Source organism: Oenanthe melanoleuca, chromosome 28 (assembly GCF_029582105.1).
Source record: "Oenanthe melanoleuca isolate GR-GAL-2019-014 chromosome 28, OMel1.0, whole genome shotgun sequence".
NCBI lineage: Eukaryota > Metazoa > Chordata > Aves > Passeriformes > Muscicapidae > Oenanthe > Oenanthe melanoleuca.
This window is the reverse complement of record NC_079361.1, coordinates 5731800-5756173: the sequence shown is the minus strand read 5'-3', so window position 1 is coordinate 5756173 and position 24374 is coordinate 5731800. Positions and strand designations below refer to the sequence as shown.

Sequence of the window (24374 nt, the reverse complement as noted above, 5' to 3'; positions counted from 1 at the left end):
GTACCGCTGCTGCTGGAGGGCGTGACGTCACGGCACGGGCAGTAACGTCACTGTGCCCGCCCGATCTAGTCGGTCCCTACCGGAAGTGACGAGACGCCGGCGGTGGAGCCGGCAGCCAATCGCAGAGCCGCTTGCACCCGGGGCACGGCCTCTCGCCAATGGCGTGCCGGCTCCGTGCGCTCCCCGCCGAGCTCGGCCAATGAGCGTGTGGCGGGCGGGGCTGGTGCCACCAACATGGCGAAGACCTACGACTACCTGTTCAAGCTGCTGCTGATCGGCGACTCGGGTGTGGGCAAGACCTGTGCCCTGTTCCGCTTCTCCGAGGACGCCTTCAACGCCACCTTCATCTCCACCATCGGTGAGCGCCCGCTGGGGCCGCGCCTCGCTGCGCTACAAGCGGCCCGCCCGGGAGTCCCGCTCGGGGGCTCCGCGGCACCGGCGGGCGGGGTCGCTGCCGCGGCGGGGGACTCCGGTCCCGTCCGTGGGGGGCGGCTGCGGTCCCGTCCGTGGGGGGCAGCTCCGGCCGGTGCGGGCGGTGCCGGGGGCCAGCGGGAGGGAGCGCTGAGGACGTGAAACTGAGCGGCGTCACTGAGGGGAAAGCGCTGGATTTGGCCTTTGGGCAGGACGTGTGAGTAATGGAATCGGTTCTCGTTTCAGGTATCGACTTTAAAATTAGAACAATAGAACTCGATGGCAAGAGAATCAAGCTGCAGATCTGGTAAGGCTTCTCTGCTGCAGTGAGCGTCTGAGAGCTGGGGCTGTGTGGTGTGCGTGGCGATGTGATGGGTTTTTACCCAGTTGTGCTGTTTAGTAGTTTATGGCATTTTAGAACCCAGCAGGTAGTTCTAGTGCTCTGAAGACTGGTTCAAATTTGTTTAAGTCTTTTGGTAGTGTTAACTTGAGCTGCTGTGGAGGCAGTTTGTGTGAGCGCCAGGTTCTGTCTGTTGCAGGGACACGGCCGGGCAGGAGCGGTTCCGGACCATCACAACCGCCTACTACAGGGGAGCCATGGTAGGAGCAAATGGTGATTTTGTGACGGGCTCGTGATAAACCCATCTGGGTGGGTCAGGCAGCTGGGTCTGAGGTGGAACACTCACAGCTGACCCTCTCACAGCGTGGTCTGCCAGGCTGGAAGCTCACAGCTCCTGCTCCTGGTGCTGCTGGAGCTGTGCTGGGATGATACGGGACTTTGGAAAGGCAGCTTCCTCTGTGTTTTGCTCTGTAAATACATGTCCTGCACACCTTATCTCACTGCCATTAACTGGGAACCAGTTGTTAAAAATAGCCACTGCTGAGTCGCTCCTCTCTGCTATGGATAAACCTTTAACTCCTGCTGAAAAAATCTTTTTCATTACCTTTAGGGCATTATGTTAGTGTATGACATCACCAACGAAAAGTCTTTTGAAAACATTCGAAACTGGGTGAGGAATATTGAAGAGGTAATTTCTCTCCTTATTACTGACTGTTAGAGGTGTCATTTCTTCCTCTGAAAGTAATTGAAGCTTTAATTGCTTCAGAAGCATTACTGAACGCGCTGCAGGGTACTCGAAAGATAAGTGGGCTGGAAATCAGTAACAGCTCTGGAATACCTTGGCTGATGGGGATTTGTTGTGAGGGCTGTAGCCCCTGTACTCTGAGGGCACCTAATGTGACCGTTTCCTGCCACAATAACTGATAAGAATTGCCATGGTGCACGTCACATGCTGGGATGATGGGTTGGTGGGAGCCTGGAAATCTCTGGAAGATTCTCAGGCCTGGCATCTCTGTTTTGAGTACTCAATGGTGCCTCATCTGTCTGACAATGTTTATCTACAAAAGCCAAACCCAAGTCTCTGGTCTATGTTTGTCTCAGCATGCCTCTCCAGATGTTGAAAAAATGATCCTGGGGAACAAATGTGATGCAAATGACAAAAGACAAGTCTCTAGAGAGCAAGGGGAGAAGGTGAGTGCTGTGGCTTTGATGTATTTTGACTTAGGCTTTTCAGAGTCTAGAAAATGCACTGATGCTTGTCTGCCATGGTAGCACAGTGGGGTGCCTGAGTGGAATGACTGAAAGTTCCCCAGGCTGTCCTGGCAGTGCTTTCCCCCACTGGGATCAAAAGCAGAACCTGCGTTAAGGATTCTTGTCAGTTATCTAACAGATGCAAGGCAGTGAGCGGGACTTTTCTAAAAGCATGCTAGAGTTGGACACAGAGAAAATGTCTGTGAGACAAGGTAGATGGGATTGTCTTTTCTGATGTCAGATGTTAGTTTGTTGAGGCAGAGTTTTTTTCTGCTCTGTAGTTCTTATGAGACTGACAAGGTATCTGTGCAAGAAACAAATAAAAAACAGCAAGTTAAGATGTGTGCAGAATGTAAAAGAGCAGAGCAAAGCCAGTGAGAACAGATACCAATTGCAGTGAGATTTAATTCTTGAATTTTGCAAATTGTTCTGCATGAGTAAATCCCCAGCTCCACTGACTGGTGGCAGCAGGGACAGATGCTGTGCTCAGGGGCGTGTTTGGAGTTGTTCCTGCAGTTGTTCAGCTAATGTGCAATCTGTTTTTGTTCAGCTTGCTGCAAGTTTCGGGATTAAATTCATGGAGACCAGTGCAAAAGCAAATATAAACATAGAGAATGTAAGTACTAATGCCTTTCTCTCGTATTTATTGTCCTTTTTGTGCAAAGCAGCAGTGTGGAACAGTTGCCCATCCTGGTGGGATGCAGAACTCCATTGTTGGGTTCCACAGAAGGGTTGTTAAGTGTTTTCCTGCAGCACAGACCCTGGCTGGAGGGGCCAGTGAGGCTTTGGGGCTCAGAAAGAAGGAGATAGAGAAGGAGCAGAGGGAAAAATACTGTTCTTATGTAGTATGTCAAAACTTGGGAAGGCAGCTTATTGCTAAACAAAACTGTTAGAAAACATTTTATTTATCCTGTAACACTGAACTGTTGGACTTGTCACAGGCATTTTTCACTCTTGCGAGAGATATCAAAGCAAAAATGGACAAAAAGTTGGTGAGTAACTGATTTCATCCATGCTGGATTTAGATAGGAAAAACAAGCGAACCAAAAGCCACATTGCAAGAACTGTTTTACAGTGTATAAAAAATGTATCATACTCTCTTTCATGAAGGATCACTGAAAGTTCTAGAAATTTTTATTTTTAGTTTGTCAAAGTGTGCTCTGATGTTGGCTGTCTCTGCATTTCAGATGCAGTTTTCCAGTTTTTTGTCGTGGCTGGTGTAAGACTCGGATAAATGATTGAAGCTTCTTATTGATTGTGGGAGAGGTTTTTGTGTATGTCAGGCTTGGTTCAACAGAATGACCAGATGAAGAATCTCTTGAGTATAAATAAGTAACTGGATATTCTTTCCATCTTCAGGAAGGCAATAGCCCTCAAGGCAGCAACCAGGGAGTCAAAATCACACAAGACCAGCAAAAGAAAAGCAGCTTTTTCCGATGTGTTCTTCTGTGAGGGACACGGCCTTAATCTGAGCTGGACTGTGCCTGTGCTAAGTGAGGTTTCCTCTCTCTGTGGATTTAGTGCTCCCAACATACCTTGTCACTTTGTGACCATCTGAATAAGAAATGGTTTATTTTGGTAACTGTCTGACTCTTCAGTTTTGGAGGTGAAGCAGGTTTATTTTTGTCAGATTGCCACGGGGTGTGTATTGTCTAGCAGAGGAAGAATGGATCACGTGACCTGGGATGCAGCACCATTGCTGACAGACTTCAATCTTCATTCATATCTGTCACGTGTCCAGTTTAGAAAGATGAAGCTGTGATCAAAATAACAAACTTAAATGCCACTGTAATGAAGTCCAGGTGTGCATACACGGTACATGTGCATATCCAGTTTGTAGCTGCACACAGAACAGTGGCATGAGAGCATCCCACAAATGCACCAGGATGAGCAGCACAGGCTGATGCCTTCCCAGGAGGTACGAGGGAGCCTTCTGCAGCTCCACCTCTTTACTCCTGCAGAGAAACTCCTTTATCTGCCTGTCTCCTACTCAGTTGTGTTACTCTAGACAATCCACAAGTACAATTGAAATTTTAAAAAAATTCTCCTCAAAGGAATCTCTATATTTTTTAAAAAAGAATATGTGCTATAAATAGAATGGGTCCTTAGCATTGGTAATTCATCCATGTTAGATTTGACTGTGTTTAATTAAGTACTCCAGACATTCAGACATGTTTAATAGGAGCTGATGGCTACATTGAGTCCTGTACAGATGATCTGACATCTATTCTTTGAGAACCAGGGTCAGACAGGGAGACGCTTACACAAAATCCGTCATCTTACAGTGGGTGATTTTTACCACTCTCCCTGGGAAAGACTCCAGACCTATCAAGCTACAGTAGATAGTTTTAAATCATGACAAGGAAATGTAGTGCACTGCTCCCAGTCGTGTGTCCCTAAGCACACTTGCTCACTTATGCAAATCAACGTTGCACATCAGAACACTTTCTGCAAAGAGGCTCTCAGACTGACGCTGGCCTTGCTGCTGGGTGACCGTCAGGCAGCAACAGCCTGTTCTCACAGGAGCTCTCTGTGTTCCTCATTCCCACCAGCCCAGTCCAGCACATTCCAGTGCAGCCCTGGGGGGGTGCTTGCTCACAGGTCAGGGGCTGCGAGCCTGACTGCATTAGACCGATGGCAGGAGCAGTGAGAGCACCAGCTGCCAGGGATTGAGCAGTGCTCTGCCTGACTGCAGTGAACACAGCACCCGTGTCCTGCAGCCTGCTGCAACTGAAACATGCTCTGTTTACATTGACAGCTGCAGTTAAGGGTAAAATTGAAGTTGGATTTGGAGTTGTGGAATTTACTAACCAGTTTTGTTTTCTTCAAGTTTGTGGTATTGAACTCTGGGCCTCAGAGTAGTACTAAAAGGTGTAGTTGTAGTTAAGTATATGTTGGATTCACAATTAAACTGTATAAATCTGCAGCATGCAATTGGGCCCAACAGGAATACTGCCTGTTCCAAAATGGAAGAAGATTTCACTGTGTAACTTACTGGTTTATAACAATGCATTTTAGATGCATTTAGATGATCTCTTTCCTGATTAAAGCTTTCCTCTCACCAGAACCTTATGATGGTTTGGGTTTTTGTTTACTTGTGGCTTTTTAGGATGAGGACTTGATGAACATGCCCTTTAGTGGATTTACACACAGATGTATTTGTAGGATAAAACTATGTTAAGTAACTAAGGAGGCTTCTAGACAGTGTGTGCTTCAGAGTGTAGTTAACACGCAGCTGTAGACTGGACAAGCAGCACCTCTGTCTTGAGCTAAGGATGTTTTAAAAAGTTTGTGAGTGCTTCAATAAATGACTGAGGCACGACTGGGGCAGTAATAAGACAGGCTGAATTTCCTACATAACTGTAACGATTTGCTTCTGGCTTAGTAATAACTGTAATAGTTATAACAAGAATCTGTCTTGTGCTTTTTACAGCCAGATGCTGAGCCAGATTTGTTTTTCAGAGTGACTGGAAAATTGGTGGTTTATCTGACTTGATACCGTGAGTCTGCCATGATTCTGGTTCTTGCCTGTGGACTGTATCAATAACTCACCTCAAGATGGGAAAGCAAACTGTATTCATTTACAAATGGGTAATACGTGAAGGATGGTATTGTGATTTTTCACTCATTTTCTAAATCTGAAATTACTCTTTCATTCAGAATTCTTTGTATGTGAATATCTTCTGTTTAAATTTACACTGGTTGTTGCATGTGTTTGTATACCTAATTATGACATTATTTCCTTTGAAATGGTTGGGTTTACGAACAGCATTATTGCTTGATCTCAGGAGGTCTCAAACTGACTGCAGTCATCAGTGTACTTCTGGGTGTGAAGGCTCTACACAGACATTAGATCTGTGTAAGCAACATGAAACTTAAAATGCAAGTGTAAGAGAGGAAAAGGTTAAAGACTGCACTGCACATGGGCTTAGTTATGTGCCACTAAACACACGCATCAAATCCAGGGGAAGTACACTATGTTTCCATCACATCATTCAATTACTGTGTTTATTAACTATGAATGTAATGGAAAATACAACTGTCAGAGAGGTACTGTGAAAATACAGTAGTTACTTGTGTCTAAGCTTTCTTGAACTAAGGAGGATAAAGTCAGAAATTGGGTACAAAATCTGTAAAACTGAGGAACAGAGGTAGGTCTGCAAAACTAACTGTGCTTACTACACATTCTCAGTGTCTAAATACCACTAAAATGTCAGGTAATTGATTAATTTTTTTGTAGAGAAACAAACCTATTTTTGAGCATGTCGTCAGATTCCCTTACTTCAGTGAGTATCATGGAATTCTGTGCATGACCTTATTTTTGAGGCTGGTTGCAGTACATTGTAGAGTTGTCACTCCTTGGGGTGGAGACCTGTCAGTGTGTCAATAAATAGTGGAGCTGCTGTTCTAACACTTACTTAACACTTGTGTTGTCTATGTCCTGTGCTGACAGGCACAGCTCATGTTTCCTGACATCAGAACCTTATGCCACCATCAGACTTTCAGCCTCAGATTTATAAATCCTATGGATTATTTTAAATATATACTGCTGCTGAAAATTATTTAGTCTCTCCTTTCATATGAGATGCTGATCATCTCCCTGGTGATTGCTGAGGGGTTATTGTGGTGGTGTTTTTGGCTGATGATCATGCTGAAAACTGCCATGATTCCTTCTTCTCTTGGACTTGCAAGGGGAATGCACAAACAGCTGTGTGAGGATGGGCTCCTTTGTGCTTGTAGAAGTTGGAGAGCTTGGGGAAAAACGATGACTAACTTGCATCTTCATTTCTGGCTTAACTAAACATCTGTTCAAAGGAATGTGAATGGTAACTGCAGTCTGAGTGTTCCAGGCTGCCTTATTCCCTGACCCTTCCGTCACTGATCCCTGGAGTTGCTGTGGTTGATAAAGGTTACTGGCTGGTTAACTGGTCTCTCCAGCCTTTCTGCAGGAATCATCTGCTCCACATTGAGTATGAGTTGGGACTTACGACTTTGTTTTGAAGGATATGTAATGCGTCCCAAAATTTGTAAAAATAACTGTAAATTGTATTTTTTGAATGATCACTTTTGGCTGCCACCCTTCCCACATTACAACTGCTTTCTTAAACACTTTTCATTGATTTTCATGTTTGTATTAAAACAAAACTATTACAGTATGTCTGTTTTTAGTCTCTTGTACAGGACCCTGAGTACTGCACAAATAAACTTCTTATGAAAAGAGAATTTTACAAATTTCAGTTTTCAGTCCTATTAATCATTTGTGCATAGGGACCTTGGTGGGTGTAGAAAACGAGATTTCTGAAAATGGTGAAGAAGGACAGGACCTGGGGTAGGTAGACTCTTATGTCTAAACTATGCTGACTTTTTCATTGTAAATCCTGCACTGTGGGAGAATAGTTCAGGAATTGATTCACTGGACAGTTTATTAACACCATAAGTAATCAGAGGAGTTACTTAGGTTTTGGAAACTAAAGAGATTTTTTTACAGGTTAAGACATTTTTGGGCGAATTTTTAGAGGTTATAGTTTGATACAAGTTCCTTTAGTACCTGGTGGTGTCTGAACTTTAAAAAAAATACTTCCCTTCTGATTGTCCAGGCCAGGTTTGCTCTAGCTGAGAGTGGGGAGTAGACATTTTGCTAAATTGCAGGGAAATCCTGATGAAGAGATTAATTAATTGTTCCCTTGAAAGAGAGAAACAAAAGACAGTTCTCTGAGTGGTTCTGTTACCAGAAGTTGTCCTCTTTGCCCCTCTCATCTTGTGCTTTCATGGCTGGTTATCTCAAGAGCTGTTGAAAGCCCCAGAAGCGCTCCCGTCCCCGTGGTTGACTAGATTCAGATTCGAATATGAAAGGTGCTGTTAAAAAAAGGAAGTCATGATACTTACATATCACTCTCTTAAAAGGAATTACTACATAATTGTAGGACTCTGTGATAAACTGGAAACTTTATTTTTCAAAGCATTTGCAAAGACTGGGTGCATTAAATAAATGCAAGATTTGAGTGTTGTTTTGTGTAAGATGTGCACCAGAAACCACATTAACACAATGTTAAGCACTGAGTGAGCAAATACCATGCATTTATCATGTAGCCTAAGCACTAATACTAACTTTTTAAGTTACAAGGACCTTTTAGCATGTAAAAAGTACTTTGGAAGTTCAAAAGCAAGTCAAGAAGCCTCCAGGCTTTTTCAAGCATCTATTTTTGCAGTGTTTGCAGTGGGCAGCTCTACTAGAACCTGCAAGGGAAGAGTGGTGATCTGCAAATGCTGAGGAGATGTAAACACATACTTCAGAGGTTTCTGACAAGGAAACTAAGATAATTTTATGTTAGAAATTAAAAGCAAATATTACCTGAGGAAATCTGGAGCTCGTACGATCATACGCTGAAAATCTGCCAAGGACAGCTTGCCATCGTTGTCCACATCAGCCTCATAAATCACCTTTTCGCACACAAGGCTGACTTCTTCCGGGGTCAGTTCATTTCGGGTTAATTTGTTAACAGTTTTCTCTAGATCTGATTTGCATATGTAATCATCATTGTTGAAGTCTGGCAAAGGAGACAAAGTTAATTTAAAGCGACAAAAATCAGCATTTTACATGTTTTTTTTGCCAGGACCCGATAGAAGGGTTTGGTTCCCAAGCTGTGATGGATTTTTATAAAAACTCTCAAATCAGAAATGAAGTTACCGCTATCTATTTATAAAAGAAATGAGTTACACAATAAAAATCTCTTAATTTCTCCTTTTCTTACATAAGGGTAACAACTGTAAGTAGTTTAATGGCTAAACATAGCCTAGCCATCATTCAGTATTTCCAGCAAGATTATGTTGGTTTGATATGTTGTTTGTCTTTAGCTGATCATAAAGAAAAACTGTAAATGGTACTTTAAAAAAAAAATCTTTACATTTCTCCTTGGAGAAAAAAGGCTGCAGTGTGTTTCTCTGCCTCCCCCTCCCAAATCCACCCCACAGATTCACGGGCAGCCAGATCTCCTGTGCTGTACTTTTCCAAGCAGCCCCTCAGACAGAAATATTTCTTAATGTTTATCAGCTCTTGAAAACTGCAGATAATTTCAAGTTGTAAATTCTGTAGTGAATCTTAATACCAAATAAATTAGAGACAAAAGGATAAAGAAAACCAGAAGTTTTCAGAAGAGGGAGAACAAACATTCAAGTGCAATTAAAAGACATGGTAACTAGAAATCATTATGGTGACAAAGTGAGGATTTTGCAGCCCTACATGAAGCTGCAGGATTTCCCCACTTACTTTTTAAACATGTCTCACTCACCATAAATTTTAAAAGCATAATAAGCTTTCAGGTCTCTGGGAGCCATTTCACTTAGCACAGAAAACATGTCCAAAAAATCATCTAAAGTCATATTGCCATCTCCATGCTCTGAGAACACCTCTGCTATCCGCTGGCGGAATGGGTTGTCCTGGGAAACAGAGCACAGCAGCAAGGGAAGGTCATCCTCACTAGCATTGGTAAGGCAAGTACAGCAAGACTATTTTTGCTGAAACACCTTTTTGGCAAATTCTCCCCTTTCTGCCTTTAAATTCTTGTACAATGCTGGGTCAGAAGCAGACACAGCTGCACCCTGTTTAATCTTTGTGCTGTTTCAGCGTGTTTTCTGGGAATTACTAGAAGCTTCCAGAAAGACTTTGACTTCAATAGCCCAAATTTATTTCTATGTAAGCCTCCCAGCAATTAGTGGTGGATGAATTATTCACAAAGGGTAGATGGAACTGAAGTGTGTCGCTGAGGGGAGTGCTCGGTACCTTGAGCTCTGGCATGCTGCCGATGAGCTCGTAGGGCAGAGTCACGGCTGGGCTGGCAGAGTAGTCGAGGGGGACGAGCTGCGGGGCCAGATCTCGGTACCTGTAAAACAGCCTGACACACACACAAAGGCTTGCTGGCTGAACGGGCTCTTTAGATTCCTGAGAACAAGGTGCTTTTCCACCTCATTTTTCACACTTTGCACCCGTTACCAGGTGGGCATTGGTCACTAAGTAACAGTATGTTTTTGATGGAAAAGCCATTATTAAAACAAGCAACATAGTGTAACTGGTGAAAAGTACGAAGCTTCATAATAGGACTGTCAGGTGAAAATGCTTACACAGGACACGCAGCCAAACCCTTACGAAAGGAGAACAAGTTCATGTTTTCAGTGAGGACTCTCACTTTTGTTCCCACCAAAAAAGAATCCTGATCCTGCCTTTGTCAGATCCTTTGGCCAGAGATTAAATAGGGAGTTCAATGAGGCACGTGAAGACTTCAGGAAAAATCTTGGAAAAAAATCTTGGAGCAGCAATGTAATCATTTACAAGAAAACATGAAGAAAATTTGACACAATCATTAAAGTTTTCATAAACCAGCAAAGTATTCCAGAGAATAAAAGTACACTTTGAAGCATCTGTCTGAAAACCATGTGAAAGAATCTTGGACATCGCTGCCACTAAGACATAATTCATTACATTTATTTCTAATAAATAAAGAGGGATTAGTACATTACCACAGAATTTAGAATTCTGACTCAGTTTAGGATAGGGTTTGTAAATGAAAAAAGCCAACCAAACTGCTCAGATCATGCCAAGGTATCACTTTAAATTTGACTAAATCCATTTTAAAATTATTTTTTAATACCTTACCTCATATGTAACCTGCCTTTACAGCAATCTCTGTCCTTTACTCACAACATGCATACAGAAGACTCACCTCAGAATTTCTTTCCTTGTGAAAAATGTGCAGTCCTATGAAATAAGAAAAAGTATAACACATAATGACAGTTTTTAGCATGTATTGGTCCAAATTTTTCCCATGCTTAAATGAAGTTATACTGTAGTGTATGTGTAAGCATTAAAGATTTCCTTTTGGCATACAATTAGGAGTACCTTACAACCCTTCCTTTTGATGTAAAAATCAAACTACGTTACTAAAATCTTTGCTGCAATTCAGTACCTCTATTTATTAATTTTTAAAATATGTTGTTTTAAAAAACCCAACAACACCTTTGCCATTATTCAATGTCCTGTCCAAACAGCCATTTAGTTTGCTTTATACCTGATATGCATCCAGTTGCTCTTGAGTGAAAATGGTTTGCTTGTTGCCCATTTTGAGCTGGGAATACTGACTCTGGTCAGTTCTTTCCTCAAAGGCACCTTTAGAGGCCCTCTGGATATTCAGTTATTAAAAGCTGCAACAATGAGGCTCAGGTACAGCAGAGGATCAGGTAACCATCTTCTACAGGCTGCAAAGTATCATAATAAGAGCATTTCATCAAATCTTTAGTGTGGCTGCTTGAGGCTCTTATCCAGCAGCATTCACCCGTCTCCTGTGTGCACCACGGAGACTCAGGTTACAGGATTTAGCCAAATAAGTAATGGCTGCTGATCAGTGCTCTTCAGCTGCAGGTAGACCCAGTGGATCCTGCTTTTTCCTGTCTTCACATATGGTGAATTAACTGAAAAATGTTAGTAGCGTTTTTCTTCTTTAAAATTTAACACCAAATGATGGAAATTTGGTAGCCCCTCTTCCTTTCCTTCTCACTTCGTATAGTCAGAATTGTAGAGGTTGGAAAAGCCCTTTTAGGTCATGGAGTGCAACCATTAATGCAGCACTGCCAAGGTCACCACTATACCATGTCCCCAAGTGCCACATCCACACATTTTTTGAACACTTCCAGGGATGGTCACCACTGCTCTGGGCAGCCTGTATCAGTATTTTCCCATAATGCACGTTATAACACACTAATGCTGATGGTAGCTTGTACTGGAGATAGTGGCCATAAAGTCTCCTCACTCCCTTTCTTCTGCATCATCTGCTGATGTTTGTTATTATTAATTAACGGTTATTATCGTGACATTCATCTATACTGCTGCATATATGGCCTTTACACTGAAAAGATGTGTGAGTGTGTAGTTTATACATGTGAGCAGAAATGTGATTCTGCAGGCTGTATGAAAGGTGAAAAACAAGGGGAAAAAAGAGGAACTGGCTGCACAGCATGTGGCAGGCTGCTTTTTCATGGACCTATAAAGTCTCTGTTTCTGGGTCACTGGTTCCCTCTGGCTGCTGGAAGATCCATTGCTGGGGCGAGCTTGCTCCTCAGGGCATCTTCACACGGCAAAAACTATCTGGGATGGGTCTGTTCAGGGTGCAACAAGAAGTGTGGGGAGGGATGGAACTGGTTTCTCCTGGTGTAGCCTGGATCTCTGAGTGTTCTCCTCAAGGCAATTCCGTCCTGTTGTCCTCATAATCAGATTTATTATGTGGTGTGCAACAGGCCAATAATTACACACTTGAGAGAGACATTACTTGCACAAGCATAGATGCTTGGGGGGTTTCCACAAAACCAACACGCCCCACTGGACTTCCCACACCATTATTTACAGAAGTTCAGAGTCAGTCTTTTTCCAAGGTCAGCCCCTCTATTAAGATTATTTAGTAATTTCCATACAAGTTAGCCATCCCCAGCTATCTCCACATGCAATGGGGAAGGGTCTGCACCTGGGCAGGATCTCTTTGGCCCTTAGATATGATCTTAAGTGTTACAATGAAGATAGTTCAGCTTGTAGGATATACAGACCTCGAGGCCTTTGCCGGATTATCAATGTATACATACACGCATCAACATTTTGATTTAATGCATCCCTAAAGCTTGTTAGTTCCCATATGTCGTTGACTAAGGGCCGCTAGCTGCTAGGTCTCCTTTCTTGTTTGAAAGCATACAAGGAGTTTGTATTTTAAAAAACATTCTAATTTAAAATAATCTTGACATACTCCACATTTTGCAAGTCCCGCTTCTGTTCCGCTCACGGAGATACCCACAGACTGGGCTCACTGCCGGTTCCCCTCACGGAGAGGCCGGGCAGGGCTCGGTTCCCGGTTCCCCTCACGGAGCTGCGAGCGCTCGCTGCCGCCTCGGCTCCCCTCACGGAGAGGCCGGGCAGGGCTCGGTTCCCGGTTCCCCTTGTAAGGAAAATTAATCCACAAACACCAGAGGTTTATGTCCAAAAAGGAGACAGAGGAGTCCTTTTTGCTTTATTCGAATAAAGGGAGAGGCCATGGGGCATTCCCCTGGGATCTCTCGAATTTTTGGAGGACGCAGCCTCCCTTTTTATCCTAATTTCCCGGCCGCTTTTCCCTCTCTCTTTCCCCATTGGCTGAGGTACTCGAGAGGCACAGACTTCCCGGAACGCCTGACACCTGACATTCCCCTCTAATGTATAACCCTCCCTTTTAATTTTTAATTCTTGTAGAATTCATAGTTTCCCCCCCTGTTGCTTCTTTCATCTTCTGTTACCCAATTTCATTTACCAGCAAACCTACAGTTTGTTTGTAAAGGCAAATCTCTTTTTCCATTCACCAATCAGTGTAATCCCTCCCATTGTTTCTTTTATCTCTAGGTGCTAACTTTATCTACCAACAGATTTACAATTTATTTGTAAAGACAAATGTAACATTCCTCTCACCCTCACGGAGCTGCGAGCGCTCGTTGCCGCCTCGGCTCCCTCACGGAGAGGCCGGGCAGGGCTCGGTTCCCGGTTCCCCTCACGGAGCTGCGAGCGCTCGCTGCCGCCTCGGCTCCCCTCACGGAGAGGCCGGGCAGGGCTCGGTTCCCGGTTCCCCTCACGGAGCTGCGAGCGCTCGCTGCCGCCTCGGCTCCCCTCACGCAGGCGCCGGGCGGGGCTCGAGCGCGGTTCCCGGCCGCGGCGGTGCCGGCAGGGGGCGCGGGCGCGGCCGCTCCGTCATGGCGGATTACGAGGCGGTGCAGCGCGGTCCCCTGCGGCTGAAGGGCAGCGGCGGGGCCCTAGGGGCCGGCAAGCGGTGAGGGGTCGGGGGGAGCCGGGGCAGAACGGGGCCGGTGAGGAGGGGCGGGGAGAACGGTGGGCGAGGAGGGGATACGCAGCCCGGCGCTGAACGCTGACCGGGCTCTCCCCGCAGGAAGAAGAAGAAGGCGAAAGACAAGGCCCAGATCCTGGAGCAGATCGTGAGCAGCAAGAAGCAGGAGGAGGAGAAGAAGCGCGGGCTGGACAAGCGGACCCCGGCGCAAGTTGCCTACGAAAAGATGCAAGAGAAGCGGGTAAGGCTTTAGAAACCCCCGTCACCCCTCGTGTGCGGCCGCTGAGGGGGCTGCGAGTGCCGGGAGTAACCGGCCCTTCTGTGTCTCCTGCAGCAAATGGAGCGGATCCTGAAGAAAGCGTCCAAAACCCACAAGCAGCGAGTGGAGGTGAGCAAAACCATCCCGAGTTCCTCAGGCCAGCGTGTGTTTATTGTTGGGCTGAAGGAACTGTTTCACCCTGGAAAACACAAGCAGGGACCCAGGGGATCTTGTGGTTCAACATGGTGATGTCAGCACCGGTTTTCTTTCTCTTTCCCTCCCCCAGGACTTCAACAGGCACTTGGATACTCTGACGGAGCATTACGACATTCCCAAAGTCAGCTGGACTAAATGACTGGGCTGCTTTTCACGGCTCTGGAGCTGGAGTTGTGTTTTGTTTGTATCAAGCAGGGTTGCCATGTAAATCTGTCTTTTCTCCATATTGTCTATTACATCTTCTGAGCTTTTATGACTTTATACTGTCTTACTTTATAGTCTTGTTTTTTAAAACCCAATATCCAGTAATGTCTCCTCTGGGCTGAGGAGCTCTGGTTTACGTCAATGCACAGGGCTGGTTTTTTTTAGTGTTTATAGTTAGATTAAGGCCAAAACGAATTGCTGTGAGCCAGATGGAAAACATTCGTTTATTTCCTTGGTTCTAACAGTTCTCCCTTTTTGAAGTGAAGAGTCTCACATTTAAGCTTCTCTTGTAAGTTATGTGAATTGTATAATTACTTTCTATCAAGTTCTGTTAGAGGCCATGTTGCAAAATGTGAAATATGTAAAATTGTCTTAGGAAAGACAATCGATCTTTGTATACTTTCAAGCCTAATCCGTAAGAAGGGAGGTTTAATGCATGAAATAGAGAGCAGCCAATAAGCTCTAAGTGATGTCCAAGTTTTGATAGCTGATGTGGTGAATTTCTGGAATCCCACCGAGCACCCAGGCTTTTGCAACTCCGAAATAAATTGTAAGTTTGTCTCTCGAGCGTCTCTTTACTGGCTTGCCGTGCACCGGGTACTGAATCCGATTTTTGTGGAAAACTGTATCATTTCTACCTTGAGCTCTTTCAGAGGAGTCCACTGTAACTTTGATGTAACTTACTTAAACGCTGCTTTCATCCCTTTTTTGGTGCTGGTATAACTGGTATAAAATCGGGGCGGTGCGCTGAGCAAAGTTTGTGTGTGGAGTTTTGGAAGCGCCGAACCTGCCTTTACGATTCTTATCCCCTCTGAGGCATAACGAGTATCTTGAAGTTCGAAATCCTAAGGCGCCGCTTAAACCGGAACATTCTTAACCGACTTGCGTTGGGCCGCGGGCGCCGTTGAGCCCTGGGTACTCGGTGTGTCCGGGGCCCCGCCTCAGCCGGGGCTGTGCCGGCGCTCCGAGGACGTTCCCGGGGGACAGCACGCCGGGACTATTTAACGGCACCGCTACTCGCGGTGTCCTTCCGCCGCAACGCGCGCGTCACTGCGCGAGCCGCCGGTTCCGGCTTGACGTCACTTCCCTGCGGAAGCGGGAGCGGGCGGGACGCGGCCCGGCGATGTCGGCCAGCGCCGTCTATGTGCTGGACCTGAAGGGGAAGGTGAGGCCCTGCCGCCGGGTTCAGCGGCGCCGGCGTCGAGCTGGGGGTTCCGCCGCTTCTGTGAGGGCTGCAGGGGCCGCCCTCCCCTTCCCGGCACCGCCTCGCGGCCAGCCCCGCATTAGCCGAGCGGGGACAGGGGAGCTGTGGCCTGTAGCCCCTCGCCGGTAGAGATGTTGAGTGAGGCGGCATGCCCAGGGCAATAATCTCTGCCGTTAGTGCGGCCGCTTTGCCTCACGGGAGTTTGGTGTGTTCCTATCCTAAAGTCATTGTTAGAGCGTGAGCAGTAATAGGGGAAGGGTAGGTCTGGAAGATAGTAATCCATGACTTTGCAATTAAATATTGGTTCTAATTGCGTTCTAATTGTCAAAGTATTTTGGCATTGTGATTTGCACTTATAAATACAGAGAGGCTCTAGGGAAGCTGGATGACTTTAAAGGGGCTTTTCAAGCATTTAATGTCTTGCATGATAACGTCCTTATGAAAGAGGAAAAAAAAGTGAAAGAGAAAAAACAAGGATTTGGTTACTTTCTTGATAGGTTCTGATCTGTCGGAATTATCGTGGAGATGTGGACATGTCAGAGGTGGAACATTTTATGCCAATCCTTATGGAAAAGGAAGAAGAGGGGACGCTTTCTCCTATCCTAGCACATGGAGGAGTTCGTTTCATGTGGATTAAACATAACAACCTGTATCGTATCCTTTATGCCACAGATGTGTTTACATACCAACAGTTACTGGTTTGGGTTTTTTTATGTCAAAGTGCGAGTCAGAGAATGAGTGAAGTGGCATAAAGAGGCTATATTCAGTAATGTTTGCTATATTAAATAAGGTTTTTGTATCTAGTGTAATATACACCAGCAGTATAAGGTCCAGAAAAGTATTTTTATTAATTTTACTTTAATTAATGGCTTCCTGAGTGTTTATCTTCCTATCTCCATGGAACAAAGTTGCTGTTAAGAAGTTAATGCATCAATCTTCTAGGCAACTCTAATTACCTAAAATTAGGCTTTTTAAAATGCTCTTAGTAAACTTGTTTTAAATGCACATTCCTGAACATCCTTTCACAGTTGTTGCAACTTCAAAGAAAAATGCTTGTGTATCACTGGTGTTTTCATTTTTATATAAAGTAGTTCAGGTGAGTATATTTCAAAAGTAAACTTTGTGTTCTTTTCTGTCTAAATAGAAGTGCATAGACCTTTCACATTTTTTTTAAGAACTTAGATAATAGCATTTTTATGTTATCTTTGATCATTTTGTAGAACTGTCTTCTTAACTACTAATAAGGGCACTGATATTTTGTAGCTGTGTAGGCAGAGGATGAGGCACAGTGCTGTAAGTAGTTACACAGGACCTGAGCACCTGTGGAGACTGTGAATTGGTGTGTGTGTCATGGTGCCTTACACAGATCTGTGTTTGGTTCATCTGTGCCTGGTGTGAAAAATATTTTCTCCCGAATAAATATTTTTCATAATAGCTTCTTCTAGGATTCTCTGTATCTGTTTTGATTGTGGTGGGTTTCCTGGAGCTGATCTGAGCAGAATGCTGTTTGAGAAGTATGGGGTTTGGGTTGGAACTTTAGAAGATTATTATTTTAGATGCAGGAATACCTTCTGCATGTCCTGTGCTTCCTTGGTTAATGTTCTTCTTCTCCCTCTCCCTCCTGTTTTTGCATTTCAGGTTTTTTCTGAATATTTCAAGGAGCTGGAAGAAGAGAGCATTAGGGATAATTTTGTTATTATTTATGAGTTGTTAGATGAGCTTATGGATTTTGGTTATCCACAAACCACTGATAGTAAAATTTTACAAGAGTAAGTATCACTCTGCATCACTTTCAGTAACAAAGCCCTTGGAATGTTTTGAGCCTTTTTCTGTGGGCAAACAAATGTTTTGGTATGTTCTAATTATCAAAAATATTGATTTTCTCTTTTTGCAATGTCAATTCTATGGTTGTGAAGGTACATCACTCAGGAAGGCCACAAACTTGAAACTGGAGCCCCACGCCCGCCTGCCACTGTTACAAACGCTGTTTCCTGGAGATCAGAAGGGATAAAATACAGGAAAAACGAGGTGTTCCTGGATGTCATAGAGTCTGTTAACCTTTTGGTGGGTACCTTGTAGTTTAACTTTTGTGTGAGAATTGTAGTAAGAAGTGCTAAAAGTGGCTTTTTGTATAAAAACCTGCAGTAAAAGGTCTGACTGTGGAGGGTGTGCTGTGGCACTTAAAGCAATGTAATCAATAAGTTCCCCCAAGGAAATGCAGTACAATGCTTTAATTGTGTGTATTGCTGATGTTTGGATGTGTCCTTTCCTCCTCTGTGTGTGTTCTCCTTCAGCTCCCTGATCTAATTCACTCCACTGGATTAATGCCTCATAAGAAATACATCCAAGAAAACCCAGGATGTCTTACCTTGTTCTTCATCCTTGTTCAGGTCAGTGCCAATGGAAATGTGTTACGGAGTGAGATCGTTGGATCCATTAAAATGAGAGTGTTCCTCTCAGGAATGCCGGAGCTGCGCCTGGGCTTGAATGACAAAGTTCTGTTCGATAATACAGGCCGTGAGTGTTGCAGTATCGTGATAATCATGACAGATGCTATCTGGAGTCAGAGGTTTGGGATGCTTGGGTAGCATTGTAATCACAGAATCACAAAGGCTGGAAAAGCCCTCTAAATTTATGAGATCCAACTGCTGACCAACACCACTGTGTTGACCACTAACCCATGTCCCCAAGTGTCACATCCACTGGCCTTTTCAACACTTCCAAGGCTGGTGGCCCCACCAGTGCCCTGGGCAGCCTGTGCCAATGTGTGACCATCATTTCAGTGAAGAAATTTTCTCACAATGTAACCTAAACCTGCACTGGCACAACTTGAGGACATTTCCTCTTGTCCTGTCCTGTGCTGCCTGGGAGCAGAGCCTGACCCCGTGCCTGCCCAGGAATTGTGCAGAGCCAGAAGGTCCCCCCGAGCCTCCTTTTCTCCAGGCTGAGCCCCTTTCCCAGCTCCCTCAGCCACTCCTGGGGCTCCAGCCCCTTCCTCAGCTCTGTTTTGTTTTCTGGACACACTGCAGTCCCTCAGTGTTTTCCTTGTTGTGAGGGGCCCAAAACTGATGCCAGGATTTGAGGTGCCTCAGCAGTGCCCCACACAGGGGGACGGTCACTGCCCCAGTCCTAGAAAGTTGGCTGAAAGGGAGGAACGTCAGCAGGCAGCAGCTGTGCTGCCGTGAGTCTTGGGCCATAGTTTGTGTGACCTGTGTGTTTCCTGCTAGGTGGGAAAAGTAAATCAGTAGAACTGGAAGATGTGAAGTTTCACCAGTGTGTTCGTCTCTCTCGCTTTGAAAACGACAGGACAATCTCTTTCATTCCACCTGATGGGGAATTTGAGCTCATGTCATATCGTCTCAATACCCACGTGAGTCTGGATGTTTGCCTTTTTGAGAACGGTTTAGATTGTAGCCATAGTGGCTTTCCCTGCATTTTGTTTTCTTGGAATGTGAGCAGCACATGGGTTTTCCAGTCAACTTTCAATAGCAAAACTTAGTGCTCACTCCTTCTGGAGGAAGAAGAAAGTTTAGACTTAGCAGTAAGTCTCTGTATTTTCAGCTGCTATTGAAACTGTTTTTGAAACACTGTGACTATGTTTTTAATCTAACTACATAATGTCAGTGTAGCAATTCATTGTGCTTGTTAACAACAGTTTTTATGTCAGTTTTATTGGATTGTGCCGGCCATGGTGATAAAGATGGCCTTTGTTTCAGAAGAGTCAAAAAATTCAATCTAGAGAAGGTCTATAGCAAATCAATAGTTCAGTCCTTAGTATGTTAAACTACCGAATATTTTCTGATGCAAGTGTTTGCCATGAGGGATTAATCTGAGATATTAATTTTCAAACCTATAATTCTTGTACATTTGCTCATTCGTATATCAGTGCTTGCTCCTTTGTATAATTATTTTGTACAAAACCACAATTCTGTCATTTTGAACACCACAGGCTGCATGTTCTGTGTGGTTCACATATTGAGTGTATTCTTATGGGAAAGCAACATTTTAGTGACTCTGTCTAAAACTCAGAGCTGTAATGTGATTTTTCCCCACCAGGTAAAACCCCTGATCTGGATTGAGTCTGTGATTGAGAAACATTCCCACAGCCGCATCGAGTACATGATCAAGGTCAGACATCCTTAAATAATTATGGCAAATTTTAGTCTTCTTTTGTTTGTTTTCAAATACTGATGAGCAGCATACACATTTTTGTACAAGAATTCAGTATTTCTGTGGGACTTTGAAGACTTCATTTGTAAGTTATGGTCTCAGGGTCAGTTCTGGTTCTCAGGATAACAGGTTGGGGTGGAGGGGAGCTGTGTGTCTCAAAGCTCTCTGAGCTCGCCAGCATCATGAAAATACTTAGACCCTGCTTTACTGCTTTATTTTTTTTTCTTCTTTAGGCGAAGAGTCAGTTTAAGCGTAGATCAACTGCCAACAACGTGGAGATTCACATCCCGGTTCCAAACGATGCGGACTCGCCAAAGTTTAAAACCACTGTTGGAAGTGTCAAATGGGTTCCAGAGAACAGTGAAATTGTCTGGTCCATTAAATCTTTCCCAGTAAGTGTTATTTTTCACTCTTACCACCCAAGAGTGTAATAATTACATAATACTAATATTTAATTCACATTTAGACTTTGCCTAAAGCAGATTCTGTTGGTATCAGACAAGTAGCAGTGGACTCTTTTTCCATGGATGAAAGATTGGAACTTGCTAATAGATGTTGTTTATATTTTTTTCACTTGGGCGTTTTTTCAGAACCCGGGTAGAGAGCAGATTTTTGAGTGATGTCTCTGGGTGGAGTAATCCTTGGCCTGGCTTTAGCAGCAGCTGTTTGAGTTTTGTCAGGCTCTACTTCTTGGGTGGTTCCATGAGCATGAGCTCTGTCCTCTGCTAATGGTGTGATAGTACAGCTGTGTGTCACTATTTAATCTGAGTTTTTGAGTATGAGACTGGAAGAAAATGCATTATGCCTCAAGCTGGATCTGCTTCTTTTTTTAAAAAAAAATAAAAAGGATTTTTAATATAAAAACACATGTCACTTTGAAGCCCTGGAGAAGAGCTGGAATAAATAGTGGAGTTCAGCAGTTTGACATTAAGAAAACTTTGTATCATTGCAAGTTTTTTGTTATTATTTCAAGAAAAAATACTAAACTGTCCCTTTTGGGTAGGGTGGAAAAGAATACCTGATGAGAGCTCACTTTGGACTTCCAAGTGTTGAAGCTGAAGACAAGGAAGGAAAACCTCCCATTAGCGTAAAGTTTGAGATTCCGTATTTCACCACTTCAGGAATCCAGGTTAGTGATAGAGATCAGAAATACTGAAAAATTCACATGATGGGCTTTAACATGCAAGGTGTTTCTCATCTTGATGTTCAGTTTTATCCATAAGGCAGATTTTTACCCATAAAAAGGTCAGATTTTTTGCTTTTCTTTTTTGGTAAATACTGCTTGGCCAACATGGGAAACTTTGTGTCTTACAGATCTTTCTTTTCAGGTTCGTTACCTAAAGATAATTGAGAAGAGTGGCTACCAGGCTTTGCCCTGGGTCCGGTACATCACCCAGAATGGAGGTGAGAGTCAGGGAATATTTAGTTTCTCCAGAATACACCAACAAATTGAAGCTCATATTTTTGAGCGTGGAACTGTCTGGTTTAGATACACAGTAGATTAAGCTACAGCTGTTTGTTTTCTTGTCCCCTTTTTGGTGTCTTAATGAAAGACCCAGTGGGGTGGAGTGGTAAGGCTGTTCAAGCATTTTCTAATTGAGCTGGAATTTGGTAAATTTAAAAACAAGCACATCGTTAGCAGTATGCTCACACATACCATTCTGCCAACTTTAAAATGTATAAGACACTGTTGAGTACAAAATGCCAGATTTTTAGTGGGGAGAGACCTTAAAGCTCATCTCATTTCACCCTCAGCCCTGGGCAGGGACACCTTCCACTGTCCCAGGCTGCTCCCAGCCCCATCCAGCCTGGCCTTGGACACTTCCAGGGATGGGAGAAGCCTCACCCCCTGCACAGGAAAGAATTTATTCCTGATATCCCATCTAACCTGTCCCTCCTACAGTTGAAGGCTTTTCCTCTCAGTATTTATTGATATTTGCATATTCTTGTATTAATATATGTTAATATGAGAATGCATTTTATCACTTTTTCCCAACTTGCTGCTCTACTTTACTTCTTTTAATGAGACAAATTACTAAAGTTGCATTTTTGTTGGTTTTTTCCCCTTCACAGACTACCAGCTCCGAACACAGTAAAACACCTCACAGGCACCACAGACAAGGAGCCTTCGGGCCCAGAATTCATTTGCAGAAGCCTCTGTGGTCCTGAGAGCTGAGTGTTGTTGCCAAGGGTCTCGTTTCTGCAATCTTGGATTGACAGAAGAAAGATTGGAAATTTATTGATTTCAATAATGTGTTTGAGCTTTTGAACCATTAGTATTGATTGTGTGAATATTTATTTCATTCTTAGAACATGCTGATCTTGCTGCTAAATGCTAATTACATTAGGAGTAGCAGTTACATTGAGGAGCCAGGAATCCAGAATGAACCTTGGGAATGTCTTGTCGATGCCTTGTCCGTTACAGTCGCAGAGTTTCTAGTATTTGTATTTTAGGATCCCTAAAGACATTGGCAGCATTGTGCTATAAATTAGGGAGATGATTGTGCAATTAAATGACTGCTGAACACTTTGTTGTATTTAGCCCAAGGTATTTATTTTTTTTTCTGGGCATTTGGGTGCCTTAACTCATTCACAGCTCTGTTAACTTAAAAAAATTGCAGAATATGAGTTGAAATTACCTGAAGTAAAAAAATACTGTTCATTTGTTGCTCTTTTTTTTTTTTTTTTTTTTTTTTTTTTTTGTTTTGGGGTTTTTGGTTTGGTTTGATTTTGTTGTTTTTTTGGGTTTTTTTTTTTGCATGGTTTCAAAGGAATTAATCTGAGAGAACTTCAGGTGAAAGGTTTGGAAACAAAAATAGGGGTTAACTGAGAACAAGAGATGACAGGAGTAAATGCCTGTGGGAGAGGCTCTGGAAGCAGGAGTGCTGGCTCTAGTCAGTCGAAATGCAGGTGGAAGAGTTCCAACCTTGTGACTCCCCAGGGCCTGGAAACCCTCTGCCAACTGACTGGTATTTGCTTTTTAAAATTTCTGTTCATCAAACAAGTTCCCAATTGTAATATATAGGCATAAAGCCTTAGATTAGGTATTAAAAGACCAAAACACCTCTAGAGGTGATATAATTTGGTAGGAAGATTGGGAGTTCATTATTATTTTTCCAGATAATAATACTATACTCCAAGCTCTTCCTGGAAGTTACTGTATAAGAAGAGGCCGACAGAAATACAGTTGCCATCTTTCTTCCAGCTTGCCTTTTGTGTTAATTTAGGGCAAATACTTCCCTTTTTGCTATAGTTAGCTAGAACTGTTAAACTTCATTTGCCCTAAGGAGAGATGTTTTCTTTATCTTTTTTGTTTGTAAACAGCTATTACTGTATCTTCCTGACAGAATGAGTAACAGGTCACAATGTTATTCTTAAAGGTATTATTTTTTTTACATGCCATTTAATTTTTTTTTTCTGAGAAGCTACAATTGGCATGAGTGTACATAGTTATTTTGGGTTTTGGTGAGGGTTTTTTTCAGGAAAATTGTGACAGTTTTCAGTATTTTCCTTACACAACTTTTAGGATGTTTTGGGTTGAATTTAGTACTCCTGAGAGGTGCTAAACTTAAACCGTCAAAATCTAAATATCTATGTCTGCAGATGTGATGTGATAATACATTGTGTGCTAAATTCTCCACTGGTGGGAGAGTCCAGGAGTGTCCACAGAGAGTGAGGAGATATTTCAGTCACTGTCCTCACTGAGTCCTTGTAGACTGTATAGAGACACCTGTGTGTACAGTTAGCCAAAAATCAGCTAAACTCCCCCGAGCTGCAGCTGCTGGGACATTGCAGATCTGCCTCAGGAAATAAAGTCTGTGGTGTTTGGCAACAACCACGCCCCAGTTTTTGGCAGCCAAGGGTGTGGACAGGTGTGTTCTGACTGTCACCCAACAAGCTTGATGTTGAAACAAAATCACCTTGTTCAAGATTTCAGTTCCACTACTCATTTTCATTTGAACAATTAAGCTTATGACTGGACTAAAACTTTTTATATTAAAACTGTAACTGGTTGACAAATCACTTTCTGCTGACTTTCTTTTTCCAAGTGTTTGCTCTAATTATGTCTGTAAAATGTGACTCTCCATATCTTTGTTTTCCTCTTGAAGTCTGGATCTTGCGGACCAGAACCATATTTTCTCCTATTTTGTTACAGTTTGGTTGTTTTGATGATGGGGCATCAGCCATGCTTGTCCAGAAGGTAATAAAGGGCAAAAAGTCCTCTTTGAATCAGTTGTACTTTGCCTGATTCTTTTGCAGTTTGATCTACACCAGGTAGTAGCCTCTAATCTCAGAGTATGTTCAGCTCTTCTAATGTGAGGCCTGAATAGGTGGAACAGACCTTTATAAAAGCAGGAAGTACTAATATTCCTGATTTGTTTACCAAATTCTGAAAAAAAATTCCTTTTTCTATTCTCTGCAAAATCCACCCATGCACCATAAAACTGGTGCTCAGAAAGCAAAATGCCACCCCCC

General features: G+C 43.4%; 4 protein-coding genes across 5 annotated transcripts; 3 read left to right on the top strand and 1 right to left on the bottom strand.

The window, feature by feature from the left end:
• The first annotated feature begins 56 nt into the window (after positions 1-56).
• On the top strand, positions 57-7239 carry RAB8A (RAB8A, member RAS oncogene family). Its single transcript, XM_056512740.1, has 8 exons — positions 57-358; positions 658-718; positions 951-1011; positions 1362-1439; positions 1853-1942; positions 2553-2618; positions 2944-2994; positions 3362-7239. Exons 1-8 carry the CDS (start codon positions 235-237, stop codon positions 3452-3454), a joined length of 624 nt encoding a protein of 207 aa, XP_056368715.1. The 5' UTR covers positions 57-234; the 3' UTR covers positions 3455-7239.
• Positions 7240-7365: 126 nt separating this feature from the next.
• Positions 7366-11649, bottom strand: CIB3 (calcium and integrin binding family member 3). Of its 2 annotated transcripts, none has more exons than XM_056512741.1 (6): positions 11065-11649; positions 10720-10754; positions 9783-9894; positions 9292-9439; positions 8355-8550; positions 7366-7858 (listed from the first exon to the last, which is right to left on the bottom strand). In XM_056512741.1, the coding sequence occupies exons 1-6, from the start codon at positions 11113-11115 to the stop codon at positions 7837-7839; spliced, it is 564 nt and encodes a 187-aa protein (XP_056368716.1). In that variant the 5' UTR covers positions 11116-11649; the 3' UTR covers positions 7366-7836. The 2 variants fall into 2 exon arrangements, with proteins under 2 accessions (XP_056368716.1, XP_056368717.1); XM_056512742.1 differs by lacking the exon at positions 7366-7858 and adding an exon at positions 7930-8239.
• Positions 11650-12979: 1330 nt separating this feature from the next.
• On the top strand, positions 12980-15089 carry FAM32A (family with sequence similarity 32 member A). The gene is made up of 4 exons (XM_056512743.1): positions 12980-13830; positions 13948-14086; positions 14180-14233; positions 14391-15089. The coding sequence occupies exons 1-4, from the start codon at positions 13754-13756 to the stop codon at positions 14457-14459; spliced, it is 339 nt and encodes a 112-aa protein (XP_056368718.1). The 5' UTR covers positions 12980-13753; the 3' UTR covers positions 14460-15089.
• A 447-nt stretch (positions 15090-15536) lies between these two features.
• AP1M1 (adaptor related protein complex 1 subunit mu 1) lies at positions 15537-24128 on the top strand. Its single transcript, XM_056512734.1, has 12 exons — positions 15537-15689; positions 16226-16382; positions 16757-16824; positions 17367-17497; positions 17645-17792; positions 18119-18245; positions 18956-19098; positions 19785-19856; positions 20132-20290; positions 20902-21027; positions 21227-21302; positions 21972-24128. The coding sequence occupies exons 1-12, from the start codon at positions 15648-15650 to the stop codon at positions 21992-21994; spliced, it is 1272 nt and encodes a 423-aa protein (XP_056368709.1). The 5' UTR covers positions 15537-15647; the 3' UTR covers positions 21995-24128.
• The last annotated feature ends 246 nt before the right edge of the window (positions 24129-24374 follow it).